A 14,971-nucleotide genomic window follows, 5' to 3' on the forward strand; every position below is an offset into this window, starting at 1 on the left:
ACTGTCATACTAAGTATTAGTAGCACGTAGTAGTCAATGTGCAAGATTGCACAGAAATGAAAAAGTCATAAATACAAAGTATGGATTTCATCATTGTTGTCGATATTTAGCTCAATCTGCCATAATTTAAATAAAAATCATTCAAGGCTGTGATCACATGTGTCCTAGGAGCCAGATCTGGCCGTGACATCACTCCATGTGTGTCAACTTGCATGAAACTTGCAAAAATCTGTCCTAAATTTCCAATTGGCGTGTGTAAGAAATATTAACGTTTGTGGTGCAGCTGGAAAGCGTTGGCCTCACAGTTCTGCGGTCCCGGGTTGGATCCCCGACCCAACTGTGTGGAGTTTGCATGTTCACGCCTTTTAATGTGTGCTCCCATTCCTATAATTTTGAGGAGAGTCTTCCTTTAAGCAATGCACTAAAAATACCTATTTTCATGCATGAGAATTAATATCTGTGGGGGAAAAAAATCAACTAAATAATTACACAAATATAGAAAGTGTTGGCCTCACAGTTCTGAAATCCAGGGTTCATTATTTGGACAATTGCCCCTTGGTGTGATTGTGAGTGGGGCTGTTTGTCTCGATGTGCCCTGTGATTGGCTGGCGACCAGTTCAGGGTGTACCCCGCCTCTTGCCCGTTGATAGCTGGGATAGGCTCCTTACTCCCGCAACCCTTGTGAGGATAAGCTGTGGATAACTCTGGCATCAAAAGAAACATTGCACCCTCATCTACTAACTTTTAATGTGTGCTCCCATTCCTATAATTCTGGGGAGAGTCTTCCTTGAAGCAATGCACTAAAAAATACCAATTTTCATGCATGAGAATTAATATCTGTGGGGGAAAAAAATCAACTAAATAATTGCACAAATGTGGAAAGTGTTGGCCTCACAGTTCTGAGGTCCAGGGTTCATTATTTGGACAATTGCGCCGAGGTGTGATTGTGAGTGGGGCTGTTTGTCTCGATGTGCCCTGCAATTGGCTGGCGACCAGTTCAGGGTGTATCCCGCCCCTTGCCCGTTGATAGCTGGGATAGGCTCCTTACTCCCGCAACCCTTGTGAGGATAAGCTGTGGATAACTCTGGCATCAAAAGAAACATTGCACCCTCATCTACTAACTTTTAATGTGTGCTCCCATTCCTATAATTCTGGGGAGAGTCTTCCTTGAAGCAATGCACTAAAAAATACCAATTTTCATGCATGAGAATTAATATCTGTGGGGGAAAAAAATCAACTAAATAATTGCACAAATGTGGAAAGTGTTGGCCTCACAGTTCTGAGGTCCAGGGTTCATTATTTGGACAATTGCGCCGAGGTGTGATTGTGAGTGGGGCTGTTTGTCTCGATGTGCCCTGCAATTGGCTGGCGACCAGTTCAGGGTGTATCCCGCCCCCTTTCCGTTGACACCTGGGATAGGCTCCAGCCACTCCCCGCGACACTTGTGAAGATAAGCGGCTAAGAAAATGGATGGATTGATGTAATCGTGCAAGCTTAATTTCTTTTTATTGCCAACGTATACCATAGTTCAAATTTGATCCTTGACTGGTTATCCACCAATTTGCGGTGTTGTGTATCTAATAATATACTAATCTTTCATCCTTATTTGGTTGCACAGTCTTCAGGAAAATCGTAACTGCAGTCCGATCCCGCTGAAAAAAAGAAAAAGAAGAATTTGACACCTCAGCTGGCTTGATAGAGACTCCGCCTCTCGCTCGTGCACCGCAGCCGCACTTGTTCTCCTCCAAGTCGCAGACATCGATCGAATTTTGCTGCTCCTAACGGTACACTGACCCGTTTCGACGCACCGTGCGATTCTCCGCGCTCACTTTTGACGGCTCTCTTTCGCAGACTTGACGCCGGAAACCGAAACTTGCGACCAAGCGACACTCGCAGTCGCGGAGACTCGAAGTACCGGACTGTCTATGCTAATAAGTTCCGCCCTTGGCCGCGGTGCACGTCTCTTGTTTGTTCTCGCTGCGAATTTGACGAAGTGGATCAAATACTTTGGCTCCAGTTTAGTTGCAGTGGAGTATTTCGAAACTGTTGAGTGGCATACTGGTGCTTCAAAGCAGGGGCGATGTGCCAAAATCTATAAATCGTTTTTACTCGAGCTGCATTTCAAACTACGTTTTATGTTCATTCTTGCGTGGCCAACAGCTTAACTACTGCGAATAATATTGATTGCTTTGTTGTCTTGCTGATCTACTTTTCTTTTGTTTCATCAAGTTACACCTTTTTTTTTTTTAAATTAGTTAAAGTAACTTTATTGTCAGTCACATGTCATACAACATATCTGAAATAGCATTGCTCTCAGACCTGCGGTGCTATAATAAAGTTTAAAAGAAATGAATCAAATATAATATAAATCTACTGGTGTGACTAAAGTTAGTTCGTACCATGATATTTCACAAATGCAAACATTCAATTTTGTGTCCTTTGACATCAATAATGATCAATTCAATGTGACCTCGCACGATGGTAAAGCGTCGGGCTCACAGTTCTGAGGACCCGGATTCGATCCCTGCCTCGCCTGTGTGGAGTTTGCATGTTCTCCCCGTGCCTGCGCGAGTTTTCTCCGGGCACTCCGGTTTCTTCCCACATCCCAAAAACATGCAACATTAATTGGACGCTCTAAATTGCCCCTAGGTGTGATTGTGAGTGCGACTGGTTGTCTCCGTGGCTGGCAACCATTTCAGAGTGTACCCTGCCTCCTGCCCGTTGACAACTGGGATAGGTTCCGGCACTCAACGTGATCATCGTGAGGATAAGCGGCAAAGAAAATGGATGGATAGATACGTTTTGGACCATTCAATTGTATCTTAATGCTCTCAACTTTGTGGGATTTTTTTTTTTTTTTCTTGTAAGATTGTATCACATTTGGAGGACCAGTTCTGAGGCGCCCACCAGGTAGACACCGTAGAATGTGCCCAGGAGATCTTACTGGCCAGCAAAATATGGTGACTGTATTTTGTCCTAAAAATGACAGTAATTGGGCAGCCTAAATTGCCCCTAGGTGTGATTGTGAGTGCAGCCGTTTGTCTCCATGTGCCGTGCGATTGGCCGGCAACCAGTTCAGGGTGTACCCCGCCTCCTGCCCGTTGACAGCCGGGGTAGGCTCCGGCACTCCCCGCGTCCCTCGTGAGGATAAGCGGCAAAGAAATTGGACGGATGGATAAATGAGACGTGGCTTTTGTATCTGTCTGTATCAGAGAAAAGCAAACAGCTTTTCGTGTTCCTCCAGACATGCGTGTGGCTGTAATCGGCGCCGGCGTCATTGGACTGTCCACAGCTCAGAGCATATACGAGCAGTACCACTCCATTGTCAAGCCGCTGATCATCGAGGTGTACGCAGACCGCTTCACGCCGCTGACCACCAGCGATGGAGCGGCAGGTTTTTGGCAGCCGTACATCAATGACAAGGGCGATGCCCAGGAGAGGTATTTGCATCCTTTTTTTGACAATTCTTCTTCTTCTTGAAATTGTTCCCGTTCCACCGACGCATTCGCCTCACCTTCAGGAAGTGGTTTAAAGAGACTTTTGACTACTTGCTGAGCTGCCTCCGTTCACCGGATTATGTAAAAATGGGTGTTTTCCTGGAGTCCGGCTACAACCTCTGCACAATGCCAACCCCCGTGAGTAAAGCTTGTCACTTGACCTGTGTTTAAATTTCATGCCGGCGATTACGAAATCGGAAAGCAAACGTCGGTGGTTATTTTAGTTTGAACTAGAAACATGAACATACTTTTAAGTGTGGTACATGAAAGAAGTATCTACCACAGGGTAGTTTTGATTAGATGACTTTGATGATTGTCAGCGACTTATAAATCAATAACTTTTATGAGGCTGTTTTAAAGGGGAAATCCAGTGCTTTGGATAAACAGTGTATCCAATAGATCATGTAATATGTACCCTATTTTGACAATGTGATGTTAAATCCTCTCTCATTTAATGGTGTTTTGAGATTTTTATCGACAATTACGAATTTTCAGGGGCGCTGCCATTTTTGCGAGTCACATGACCTACGTGCGCAGGTGTGACGTGTACTGTGCCGCAACAAAGGCTCGATTACATGGGACACCGTTTATGCCCAGCGCCGATTTTTTTTTTTTTTGGATTTATCCTCATCTGATGAAGAAATAGCAGTATCGGTCGATCGGGAAGACGGAGGAATACTTCCATACAGATTTGAAGCTGTAGCTGTAATTAATGTTGAATATCCGGATGGTTCTTCGGGCGGAATGACTGACTACTCGGAGGCCTACGCGCGACATAAGTGCGTAAACAAAGGCCCCCGGGAGCTCCGGTTAGGCAGTTGCGGATGGTTTTTCGGACGGAAATGATGCGAGCTTCCAGGCGGCAGGCCGCGAGGCAAGCTTCCAGGCGGCGGAGGCCGTTAGCCCCGGATGCTGAAGCTAGGCTAAAGGCCTCCGCCGCCGCTAAATCTCGGCTAAAGGCCTCCGCCGTCGCCAAAGCTCGGCTAAAGACCTCCCCTACCACCGAAGGCGGGCCGCGAGCCAACCTTCGATGTCCGGAGAGTCAGACTCCGCGTCATTCCGCCTGAAGAACCATTCTAATATTCAACATTTACAGCCACAGGTTCAAAACTGTATGGACGTATTCCTCCGTCTTCCCGATCAACCTATTTCTTCATCAGATGAGGATAAATCAGAGAAATCAGCGCTAGGCGCAATGTAATCGAGCCTTTGGAGCGGCACCTTAAATGTCATGTCCGCGCACGTAAGTCATGTGACTCAGGAAAATGGCAGCGCCCCTGGAAATTCGTAATTGTCGATTAAAAAAAAAATCTTCTCAAAACTCTATGAAATGAGAGAGGATTTAACATCATATTGTCAAAATAGGGTACATATTACATGACCTATTGGATGCACTGGATTTCTCCTTTAAGCTTCCAAACTGTCGCTCACTTGTGATTCAGTAACCTCGAAGGACGGTTGTAATAGACGACTATCCGGCTACAAAGTCCGCCTTCCCTCAATTGTGTTTTTGTTGTTGTGCGCAGGACCCGACATTTAAAGACACAGTCCTGGGCTTCAGGTATCTCTCGGACCGAGAGCTGAAGATGTTTCCTGGCTACAGGTAGCGTCCAATAGATGGATGTCGTGTCAGTACGAAACACGCAGTGAGCATAAAGTCACGGCCATTCGTAGTTAAGTCGTTGAAGAACATTTGCCCATCCAAAGAGATTGCAAAACTTTAGCATTATGGTCATTTTTACTAAATGATTCAGTTATTTTTTGTCTCTTCTAAAATGCTGTATGCTTTTTTTTTTTTTTTTTTTTTTTTTTAATAAGTTATGGGTGGTTCGATACTGCTCTGATCTTGGAAGGTAAAACGTACTTACCTTGGCTGATGGACTGGTGAGTTTTTTTACACAACTCTACATAAACACAAATAACGTCAAAATTTCGTTACATTTCCACTTCCTGTTCATTTTTTTTGAATAAAAATACAATTCATAAAATTGAACAAGACAAAGTTCATTTTTAATATTATTATTATTATTATTGTTGTTATAATTGGAGCAGCACGTTGCTCAGCTGGTGAAGCGTGGGCCTCAGAGTTATGAGGTCCCGGGTTCGATCCCAGACCCGCCTGTGTGGAGTTAGCTTGTTCTCCCCGTGCCTGTGTGGGTTTTCTCCGGGCACTCCGGTTTCCTCCCGCGTCCCAAAAACACGCAAAATTAATTGGACACTCTAAATTGCCCCTAGTGTGATTGTGAGTGCGGCTGTTTGTCTGGATGTGCCCTGCGATTGGCTGGCGACCAGTTCAGGGTCTACCCCGCCTCCTGCCTGTTGACAACTGGGATAGGCTCCAGCACTCCCTGTGACCCTCGTGAGGATAAGCAGCAAAAGAAAATGGATGGATGGATGAACAAGACTAAGTTCATTTTTAAGATTATTATTATTATTAGAATTGGGGCAGCATGGTGGATCAGATGGTAAAGCGTTGGCCTCACAGTTCTGAGGACCGGGTTCGATCCCGGCCCTGCCCGTGTGGAGTTTGCATGTTCTCCCCGTGCCTGCGTGGGTTTTCTCTGGGTGGGCTCTTCAGTTTCCTCCCACATCCCAAAAACGTGCAAAATTAATTAGACACTCTAAATTGCCCCAAGGTGTGATTGTGAGTGCGGCTGTTTGTCTTGATGTGCCCTGCGATTGGCTGGCGACCAGTTCAGGGTCTACCCCGCGTCCTGCCCGTTGACAGCTGGGATAGGCTCCAGCACTCCCCGCGACCCTCATGAGGATAAGCGGCTAAGAAAATGGATGAATGGATTATTATTATTTGATCACCTATTAAATCATGAATGTAGACCACACTAAATTCCATATTTTTCTAAAACTTTGATTCTATATGTCCCTCATACGAGGTCCCCAGATTTCAATCCTCATAACAAATTCTTAGCACTTTTCGACAAGGTACCCAAATGAGTCAATGAGTGACTACTTTTCATGCTGCTCTCATTGACGCAGGCTGAGGATAGAAAAACATTTTTTTTTCTCTGTTATTGATTCAGCCTAGCAAGCTGTCAGGTCGTGAACTCTTTAAAAGTGCTTTACATAGTCCAGACAGCAAGCCATGCACCATACAATGCAATATATGTGCTACAATAACCTTGTATTGCAGATATGAAAGCGTCATACTTAGCACGTGTTCAAGTGTTAATATTACCCTTGGTGTGCTCCTCAGGTTGGCTAAACGAGGTGTGAAATTTTATCACAGGAAAATTGGCTCTTTTACAGAGGTAAGCTTTTTTTTTTTTTTTTTTTTAATAATCTAGTTGCACACACGGGCCTAAATTCTTTAAACTCTGGTCAAATTTACAGAAAATCTGAATTGACATTTGATGGTTTTGTTTTTACAATATCCACAAAAACATGGCTAAAACGTTGAGCACAATTTATTTTTGAACTACTAAAGCATTATGACGCGGCACGGTGGTGCAGCTGTAAAGCGTTGGCCTAACAGTTCTGAGGACCGGCGTTCAAATCCCAGCCTCGCCTGTGTGGGGTTTGCATGTTCTCCCCGGGCCTGTGTCGGTTTCCTCCCACATCCCCAAAACGTGCAACGTTAATTAGACACTCTAAATTGCCCCTAGGTGTGATTGTGAGTGCACCCCTTGTCTTTCTCCATGCGCCCTGCGATTGGCTGGCGACCAGTTCAGGGTGTACCCCGACTCCTGCCCAGTGACAGCTGGGATAGGCTCCAGCACTCCCCACCACCCTAGTGAGAATAAGCAGCAAAAGAAAATGGAAGGATGGATTGTAAATATACAATTAGGATTACCTGTCATAAATCAGTCCAGGTTACACTCCTGCGGGAAACATGAATAATTTTCAAAGTGCAAAAGTTTAACATTTGTATTTAATATCTTTAAGACAATTTCTGAGTTTTTCCAAATATTTTGGCATTTTCCTGTGTAATTTCCAATTAGAAGACACTTCTTCAACAAATTAAAATAAAATAAAAACCTCCAGCTCTAAATTTGGCCAGAGTTTAAATCAAATTGGGCCAAGTTGTATATTTCAATATTTTGTTCAATATACCACAACCATCCAAAAATGGTCTATGAGCAAATATATGTATTTTCTGTTTAGGTTTTTTTTCTTTTTCTTTTTTTACATTTTTGTCATTCCCTGTTTTTAGCTGTCTAAAAATGGTGTCGACGTGATAATAAACTGTACTGGGATAAGATCTGCAGACCTGCAGCCTGACTCTGACCTTCAACCTGCCCGGGGACAGATAATAAAGGTTAGGAGACTCATTGTACATATTTTTTTGGGTCAAGTGGAATAAGTTATTCTTTTTTTTTTTTTTGTCTTGTAGGTGGAGGCCCCATGGCTGAAGCACTGGATTATGACCCACACTGCTAAAGGGGTTTACAACTCGCCATACATCATTCCAGGGTAGCGCTAGTACTGACTTGACCCTGACAAATTCCGGTTTCAGACCGCATTCCCGGTAACTCTCGGGCCGGAATTTATTTGTCCGTCCATTTAAGGCAGGACCCACCGAAGTGGCTTTCCCAGCGGCACGACAGCGATAATTCATTTTTAATTATTATTAGTTTTTTAAACATAAAGTGATGTGGACAATCGGCCTTGTGGTCCCGTACAAAAGACGGAAAACTGGGAAAATCCCGGTGTGAAATAAGTTTTGAGTAACTTCAATGAATACTTTTTTTTTTTTTTTAATTTTCAATGCATTTTATCTCTCACGTCATAGCTGTATTGCAATCCCGTACACCTCGAGTCATGATCTATCCAGAGAAATATTTCATAGCATCACATTCACTTGGGTCAAAAGGTAGTGATGTGCGCGCCGTCATACCGTTCCTTTCTTTTCCTCCGTTTTTATCCGCAGGAGTCGTTTCGTGGTAGTCGGCGGCGTGTTCCAGTTGGGCAACTGGAATGAGCAAAACGATTCCGCCGATCATAAGACCATTTGGGAAAAGGCTTGCCAGCTCGAGCCCAGCCTCAGGGTAATAACGTAATACAAGTATTACAATTCCTTTTGGTGCCAGTTGATGTCTGCAATCGGCACAAAATGTATTCTGACAATACTAGAACGTGAACGAGGAAAAATTTGAGGTTTGTGTCCCTTTAAGTGCTTCAGTGGCTCGCTCTCCCGTGGGAAGACTTTGGCAAGATGTTTGAGTGTGTCTGGGAATTTCAGAGCTGACAAATGCAGTTCCAGCATACCCCAAAAGTGTTTGGTACAAGTTGAACGTTTTCCCATGCCGAAGATGCACTGAGGCACAGCGGGGGGGAAAAAAGGACTTAGCCCAAACTGTCCTGGAAAATTGTGTGTGTTTGTAAATGTATAAAATATGATAAAATAACTACTACTGGGCGGCACGGAGGATCAGCTGTAAAGTGTTGGCCTCACAGTTCTGAGGTCCCGGGGTTTGATCCCAGCCCCACCTGTGTGGAGTTTTCATGTTGCCCCCGTGCCTGCTTGGGTTTTCTCCAGGCACTCCGGTTTACCTCCCACATCCCAAAAACATGCAACATTAATTGGACAACACTTCAAATTGCCCGTAGGTGTGATTGTGAGTGCAGCTGTTTGTCTCCATGTGCCCTGCGATTGGCTGGCACATCGATTCAGTGTGTGCCCCACCTCCTACCCGGCAACAGCTGGGGTACGCTCCCGCACTCCCGTGACCCTTGTGAGGATAAGCAGCTAAGAAAATGGATGGATTGATGGACTCTAAATTGCCCCTAGGTATGATTGTGAGTGCACCCATTATCTTTCTCGATGTGCCCTGCAATTGGCTGGCAACCGGTTCAGGGTGTGCCCCGCCTCCTGCCAGTTGACAACGTGGATAGGCTCCGACACTCCCGCGACCCTTGTGAGGATAAGCGGCTAAGAAAATGGAAGGAAATGCTACTGTATACGATCAACTTGTGCAATTATTTGAAGGTTTAGATCCTGTTATTTTCTTCTTTCATCTGTCTGCAGGTTAGATTTTCTTCCAAGCTTATTAAAAATATGTTCTTAATACTGTGCATTCATGCCGTTGGATCGTTCATCATCCATCCATCCATTTTCTTTGCCGCTTATCCTCACAAGGGTCGTGGGGAGTGCTGGAGCCTATCCCAGCTGTCAACGGGCAGGAGGCGGGCTACACACTGAACTGGTCGCCAGCCAATCGCAGGCCACTAAAGGAAATCTTCTTCTTCTTCTTTTCCTTTCGGCTTGTCCCGTTAGGGGTCGCCACAGCGTGTCATCTTTTGCCATCTTAGCCTATCTCCTGCATCTTCCTCTCTAACCCCAACTGCCCTCATGTCTTCCCTCACCACATCCATAAACCTTCTCTTTGGTCTTCCTCTCGCTCTTTTGCCTGGGAGCTCCATCCTCAGCATCCTTCTACCAATATACTCACTCTCTCGCCTCTGAACATGTCCAAACCATCGAAGTCTGCTCTCTCGAATCTTGTCTCCAAAACATCCAGCTTTGGCTGTCCCTCTAATGAGCTCATTTCTAATCCTATCCAACCTGGTCACTCCGAGCGAGAACCTCAACATCTTCATTTCTGCCACCTCCAGTTCAGCTTCCTGTTGTTTCTTCAGTGCCACTGTCTCTAATCCGTACATCATGGCCGGCCTCACCACTGTTTTGTAAACTTTGCCCTTCATCCTAGCACACACTCTTCTGTCACATAACACACCAGACACCTTCCGCCAACTGTTCCACGCCGCTTGGACCCGTTTCTTCACTTCCTTGCCACACTCACCATTTCTCTGTATTGTTGACCCCAAGTATTTGAAGTCGTCCACCCTCGCTATCTCTTCTCCCCGTAGCCTCACTCTTCCCCCTCCACTTTTCTCATTCACGCACATATATTCTGTTTTACTTCGGCTAATCTTCATTCCTCTCCTTTCCAGTGCATGTCTCCATCTTTCCAATTGTTCCTCTGCGTGCTCCCTGCTTTCACTGCATATGACAATATCATCTGCGAACATCATGGTCCAAGGGGATTCCAGTCTAACCTCATCTGTCAGCCTATCCATTACCACTGCAAACAGGAAGGGGCTCAGAGCTGATCCCTGATGCAGTCCCACCTCCACCTTAAATTCCTCTGTCACACCTAAGGCACACCTCACCATTGTTCTGCTGCCATCATACATGTCCTGTACTATTTTAACATACTTCTCTGCCACACCAGACTTACGCATGCAGTACCACAGTTCCTCTCTTGGTACTCTGTCATAGGATTTCTCTTGATCCACAAAGACACAATGTAGCTCCTTCTGACCTTCTCTGTACTTTTCCACTGGCATCCTCAAGGCAAATAATGCATCTGTGGTACTCTTTCTCGGCGAGAAACCATAAAGTTGCTCGCAGATACTTACTTCTGTCCTGAGTCTCGCCTCCACAACTCTTTCGCATAACTTCATTGTGTGGCTCATCAACTTTATTCCTCTATAGTTCCCACACCTCTGAACATCCCCTTTGTTCTTAAAAATGGGAACTAGAACACTTTTCCTCCATTCTTCAGGCATCTTTTCGCCCGCTAGTATTCTGTTGAATAAGTTGGTCAAAAACTCCACAGCCATCTCTCCAAATTGCTTCCATACCTCTACCGGTATGTCATCAGGACCAACTGCCTTTCCAGTTTTCATCCTTTGTAGTGCCTTTCTGACTTCCCCCTTAGTAATCATTTCCACTTCCTGGTCCTTCACTCTTGCCTCTTCAACTCTTCCTTCTCTCTCATTTTCTTCATTCATCAACTTCTCAAAGTATTCTTTCCATCTATTTAGTACACTACCGGCACCAGTCAACACATTTCCATCTCTATCCTTAATCACCCTTACCTGCTGCACATCCTTCCCATCTCTATCCCTCTGTCTGGCCAACCTGTAGAGATCCTTTTCTCCTTCTTTCGTGTCCAACCTGGTGTACATGTCTTCATATGCCTCTTGTTTAGCCTTTGCCACCTCTACCTTTGCCCTACGTCGCATCTCGATGTACTCCTTTCGCCTCTCCTCAGTCCTCTCAGTATCCCACTTCTTCTTCGCTAATCTCTTTCCTTGTATGACTCCCTGTATTTTGGGGTTCCACCACCAAGTCTCCTTCTCCCCTTCCTACCAGATGACACACCAAGTACTCTCCTGCCTGTCTCTCTGATCACCTTGGCTGTCGTCGTCCAGTCTTCCGGGAGCTTCGGTTTTGTCCATCGAGAGCCTGTCTCACCTCTTTCCGGAAGGCCGCACGACATTCTTCCTTTCTCAGCTTCCACCACATGGTTCTCTGCTCTACCTTTGTCTTCTTAATCTTCCTACCCACCACCAGAATCATCCTACATACTACCATCCTATGCTGTCGAGCTACACTCTCCCCTACCACTACTTTACAGTCAGTAACCTCCTTCAGATTACATCGTCTGCACAAAATATAATCTACCTGCGTGGTTCTACCTCCGCTCTTGTAGGTCACTATATGTTCCTCCCTCTTCTGGAAATAAGTGTTCACTACAGCCATCTCCATCCTTTTTGCAAAGTCCACCACCATCTGCCCTTCAAAGTTCCTTTCCTGGATGCCGTACTTACCCATCACTTCTTCATCGCCCCTGTTTCCTTTACCAATATGTCCATTACAATCTGCACCAATCACAACTCTCTCGCTGTCTGGGATGCTCAGAACTACTTCATCTAGTTCCTTCCAGAATTTCTCTTTCAACTCTAGGTCACATCCTACCTGTGGTGCATAGCCGCTAACCACATTATACATAACACCCTCAATTTCAAATTTTAGTCTCATCACTCGATCTGATACTCTTTTTACCTCCAAGACATTCTTAGCCAGCTCTTCCTTTAAAATAACCCCTACTCCATTTCTCTTCTCATCTACTCCGTGGTAGAATAATTTAAACCCTGCTCCCAAACTTCTAGCCTTACTACCTTTCCACCTGCTCTCTTGGATGCACAGAATATCAACCTTTCTCCTAATCATCATGTCAACCAACTCCTGTGCTTTTCCTGTCATAGTCCCAACATTCAAAGTCCCTACACTCAGTTGTAGGCTCTGTGCATTCCTCTTTTTCTTCTGACGCTGGATCCGGTTTCCTCTTCTTCTTTGTCTTCGACCCACAGTAGCTGAATTTCCACCGACGCCCTGTAGGTTAGCAGTGCCGGGGGCGGGCGTTGTTAACCCGGGCCACGACCGATCCGGTATGGGATTCTTTAGATGAACGCTCATATTTGTTTGGCACAGTTTTTACGCCGGATGCCCTTCCTGACGCAACCCTCTGCATTTATCCGGGCTTGGGACCGGCCTACAGATTGCACTGGTTTGTGCCCCCATAGGGCTGCATTAGGGCACTAAAGGAAATGAAATGTATAAAAGTTAATCAACAGGGCAATGTATTTGCAATACTGCTTAATGTGCAAAAGTCTGTGGATGAAAATTTGCAGTGTGAGAATGTGGCAAGAAAGTGATTACAGCAGATAGCGTGCTAGAACGGAATATTCTCGACGGTTGGTGGTGACCACAATCAGCAGGTGTGACGCGACGCGACGCTTGGCCTAGAGGGAGACGGGAGCAACAAAATGTCAACAACCGCAGGCGGGAGGAGTCGGCCCTTCATCCCGCAGACCAATAAAGACCAATGAGAGAGCGCCAAGGATAACTGCAGTAGACACATAACCAATAGTGAATTAGTAGATTGTACTTTTAAATTGTCCCGGGCAACTCGGGTGTGTAGGTCGTCGGCTGGAGGGAACAGAGACGTACAGGGTTGTAATGAGAGGGACCCGAGACCCAGGTGTTTGTTGAAGCAATAAATCCACTCGCGTGTGAAAATGCCGGCTTCCTGATAACTTTCTTTGCAGAACGAGCGCGCAAATTGTTGGATGACTGGTGGTCGGGTAAGGTCACAATTTGGAGTCAGATGATTAACGGACTTTTGTATTGATCAAAAAATAATATCCAACAGCACGTTGAGACAAACAGCTGCACTCACAATAGCACCTACGGTCCGATTAATCCATGTTTTTGGGGTGTGGGAGGAAACGGGACTGCCCGGAGAAAACCCACACAAGGCACGGGGAAAAGATGCAAGCTCCACACAGCCGAGGCTGGGATCGAACCCGGGTGCTCAGAACTGTGAGGCAAATGCTGTTTGTTGTTGTTGTTGTTGTTTTCTGATCACAGCATGCCAGGATAGTGGACGACTGGACCGCCCTCAGGCCAGTCCGAAGCAAAGTCAGATTGGAGCGAGAGACTCTGCTGTCCGGTACCGCCGCGGTCGAGGTGATTCTAAAACATCTGATCATAACTCCAGATATGAACACTGGGACGTCAGTGTCTGAGTCAGTGCGGTTGCCACCTGCAGGTGATCCACAACTACGGCCACGGAGGTTTCGGGATGAGCATTTACAAAGGCTGCGCCCAGGAAGCAGCCAGACTGTTTGGCGAGATCGTCAAAGAAAAGGGAAAGCTGCCAAAAGCTCACCTGTGAAATTTTACACAGCATTTGTGATTCGATTTGGATCAAATTATCATCTGACAAAGTCATTACCATGAGATAAAGGAGCGATTAGTAATCATGCGTAAATTCAAATCTGACGGGCTTACAAATTAAACCACACAATTGAATGTAAATATTTATGCAGAACTTAAAAACTTTGATGAATAACATCAAATCATCAAAGATTTTACTGGCATCATGTGGTACATTGACATTGTGATGACAAAATTCAGTGTACATCTTAATACTGATTACTGTAATAAGCAGCAGCTAATTTTTCCAAACAAAACAGGTTGAGAAAATCCATAATTCTCGTTATCTCTTTCCAAAGAAACTGACATTTGATGAATTATTTACAGAGGTATAAATCTCGTTAAATGACTGTTTAGTACGTGAACAAATATTGTTGATGGAGTTTGATGTTACGAGTCCACCGAGATCACATAATCGTGTAGCGTCACATTAAAAATATTGCAATTGCTGTGTGGGTTTTTTTTTTTTTTTAAATCAGGCTGACAGTAAATAAAAGAAGTCCTCCCAGATATGAATCTCCACTCGTGTATTTTCCAGTGCAATGAGACTTCCATTGAGTTCAGAATTATCGCAGACAACACGCACAGTACATAAAGTACTACAAACGGTGAACATCATTTTAACATCATGGTCAAAAAATGGTCATGGCCTAAATCGGGGGTCATCAACGTTTTTGAGGCGGAGGGCGACTTCGTGAGAACTGATTGTACGAAGGGCTGCATGACTTGTTTGCAGCAAACTTCAGTCATAGTTCATTATACATACATAAAATATTTTCGTTTTAATTTTTTGCATGTGACATTACAGGTATTTCAAAAATTTAAATAACATCAGCAAGTCAGATTCAAAATTTAATTTGGTATTTTTAGAACATGCCTCACGAGCGCCTTAATATGTCCTCGAGGGCGACCATGAGCCCGCGGGCACCGCATTGGTGACCCCTGACCT

At 45.0% G+C, this 14,971-nt stretch overlaps 1 protein-coding gene across 3 annotated transcripts; it reads left to right on the plus strand.

The window, feature by feature from the left end:
- Positions 1-1,641: 1,641 nt before the first annotated feature.
- On the plus strand, positions 1,642-14,941 carry LOC133499889 (D-amino-acid oxidase-like). 3 transcript variants are annotated; one of them, XM_061818298.1, is made up of 11 exons: positions 1,642-1,784; positions 3,245-3,440; positions 3,521-3,635; positions 5,024-5,100; positions 5,316-5,381; positions 6,709-6,763; positions 7,666-7,770; positions 7,846-7,925; positions 8,383-8,500; positions 13,675-13,773; positions 13,856-14,933. In XM_061818298.1, the coding sequence occupies exons 2-11, from the start codon at positions 3,247-3,249 to the stop codon at positions 13,979-13,981; spliced, it is 1,035 nt and encodes a 344-aa protein (XP_061674282.1). In that variant the 5' UTR covers positions 1,642-1,784; positions 3,245-3,246; the 3' UTR covers positions 13,982-14,933. The 3 variants fall into 3 exon arrangements, with proteins under 3 accessions (XP_061674282.1, XP_061674284.1, XP_061674283.1); XM_061818299.1 differs by lacking the exon at positions 1,642-1,784 and adding an exon at positions 1,893-1,911 and having other exon boundaries at positions 13,856-14,940; XM_061818300.1 differs by lacking the exon at positions 5,316-5,381 and having other exon boundaries at positions 13,856-14,941.
- Positions 14,942-14,971: the final 30 nt, after the last annotated feature.

The sequence above is a fragment of the Syngnathoides biaculeatus genome, chromosome 4, assembly GCF_019802595.1.
Source record: "Syngnathoides biaculeatus isolate LvHL_M chromosome 4, ASM1980259v1, whole genome shotgun sequence".
In the NCBI taxonomy this organism is placed as follows: Eukaryota; Metazoa; Chordata; class Actinopteri; order Syngnathiformes; family Syngnathidae; genus Syngnathoides; species Syngnathoides biaculeatus.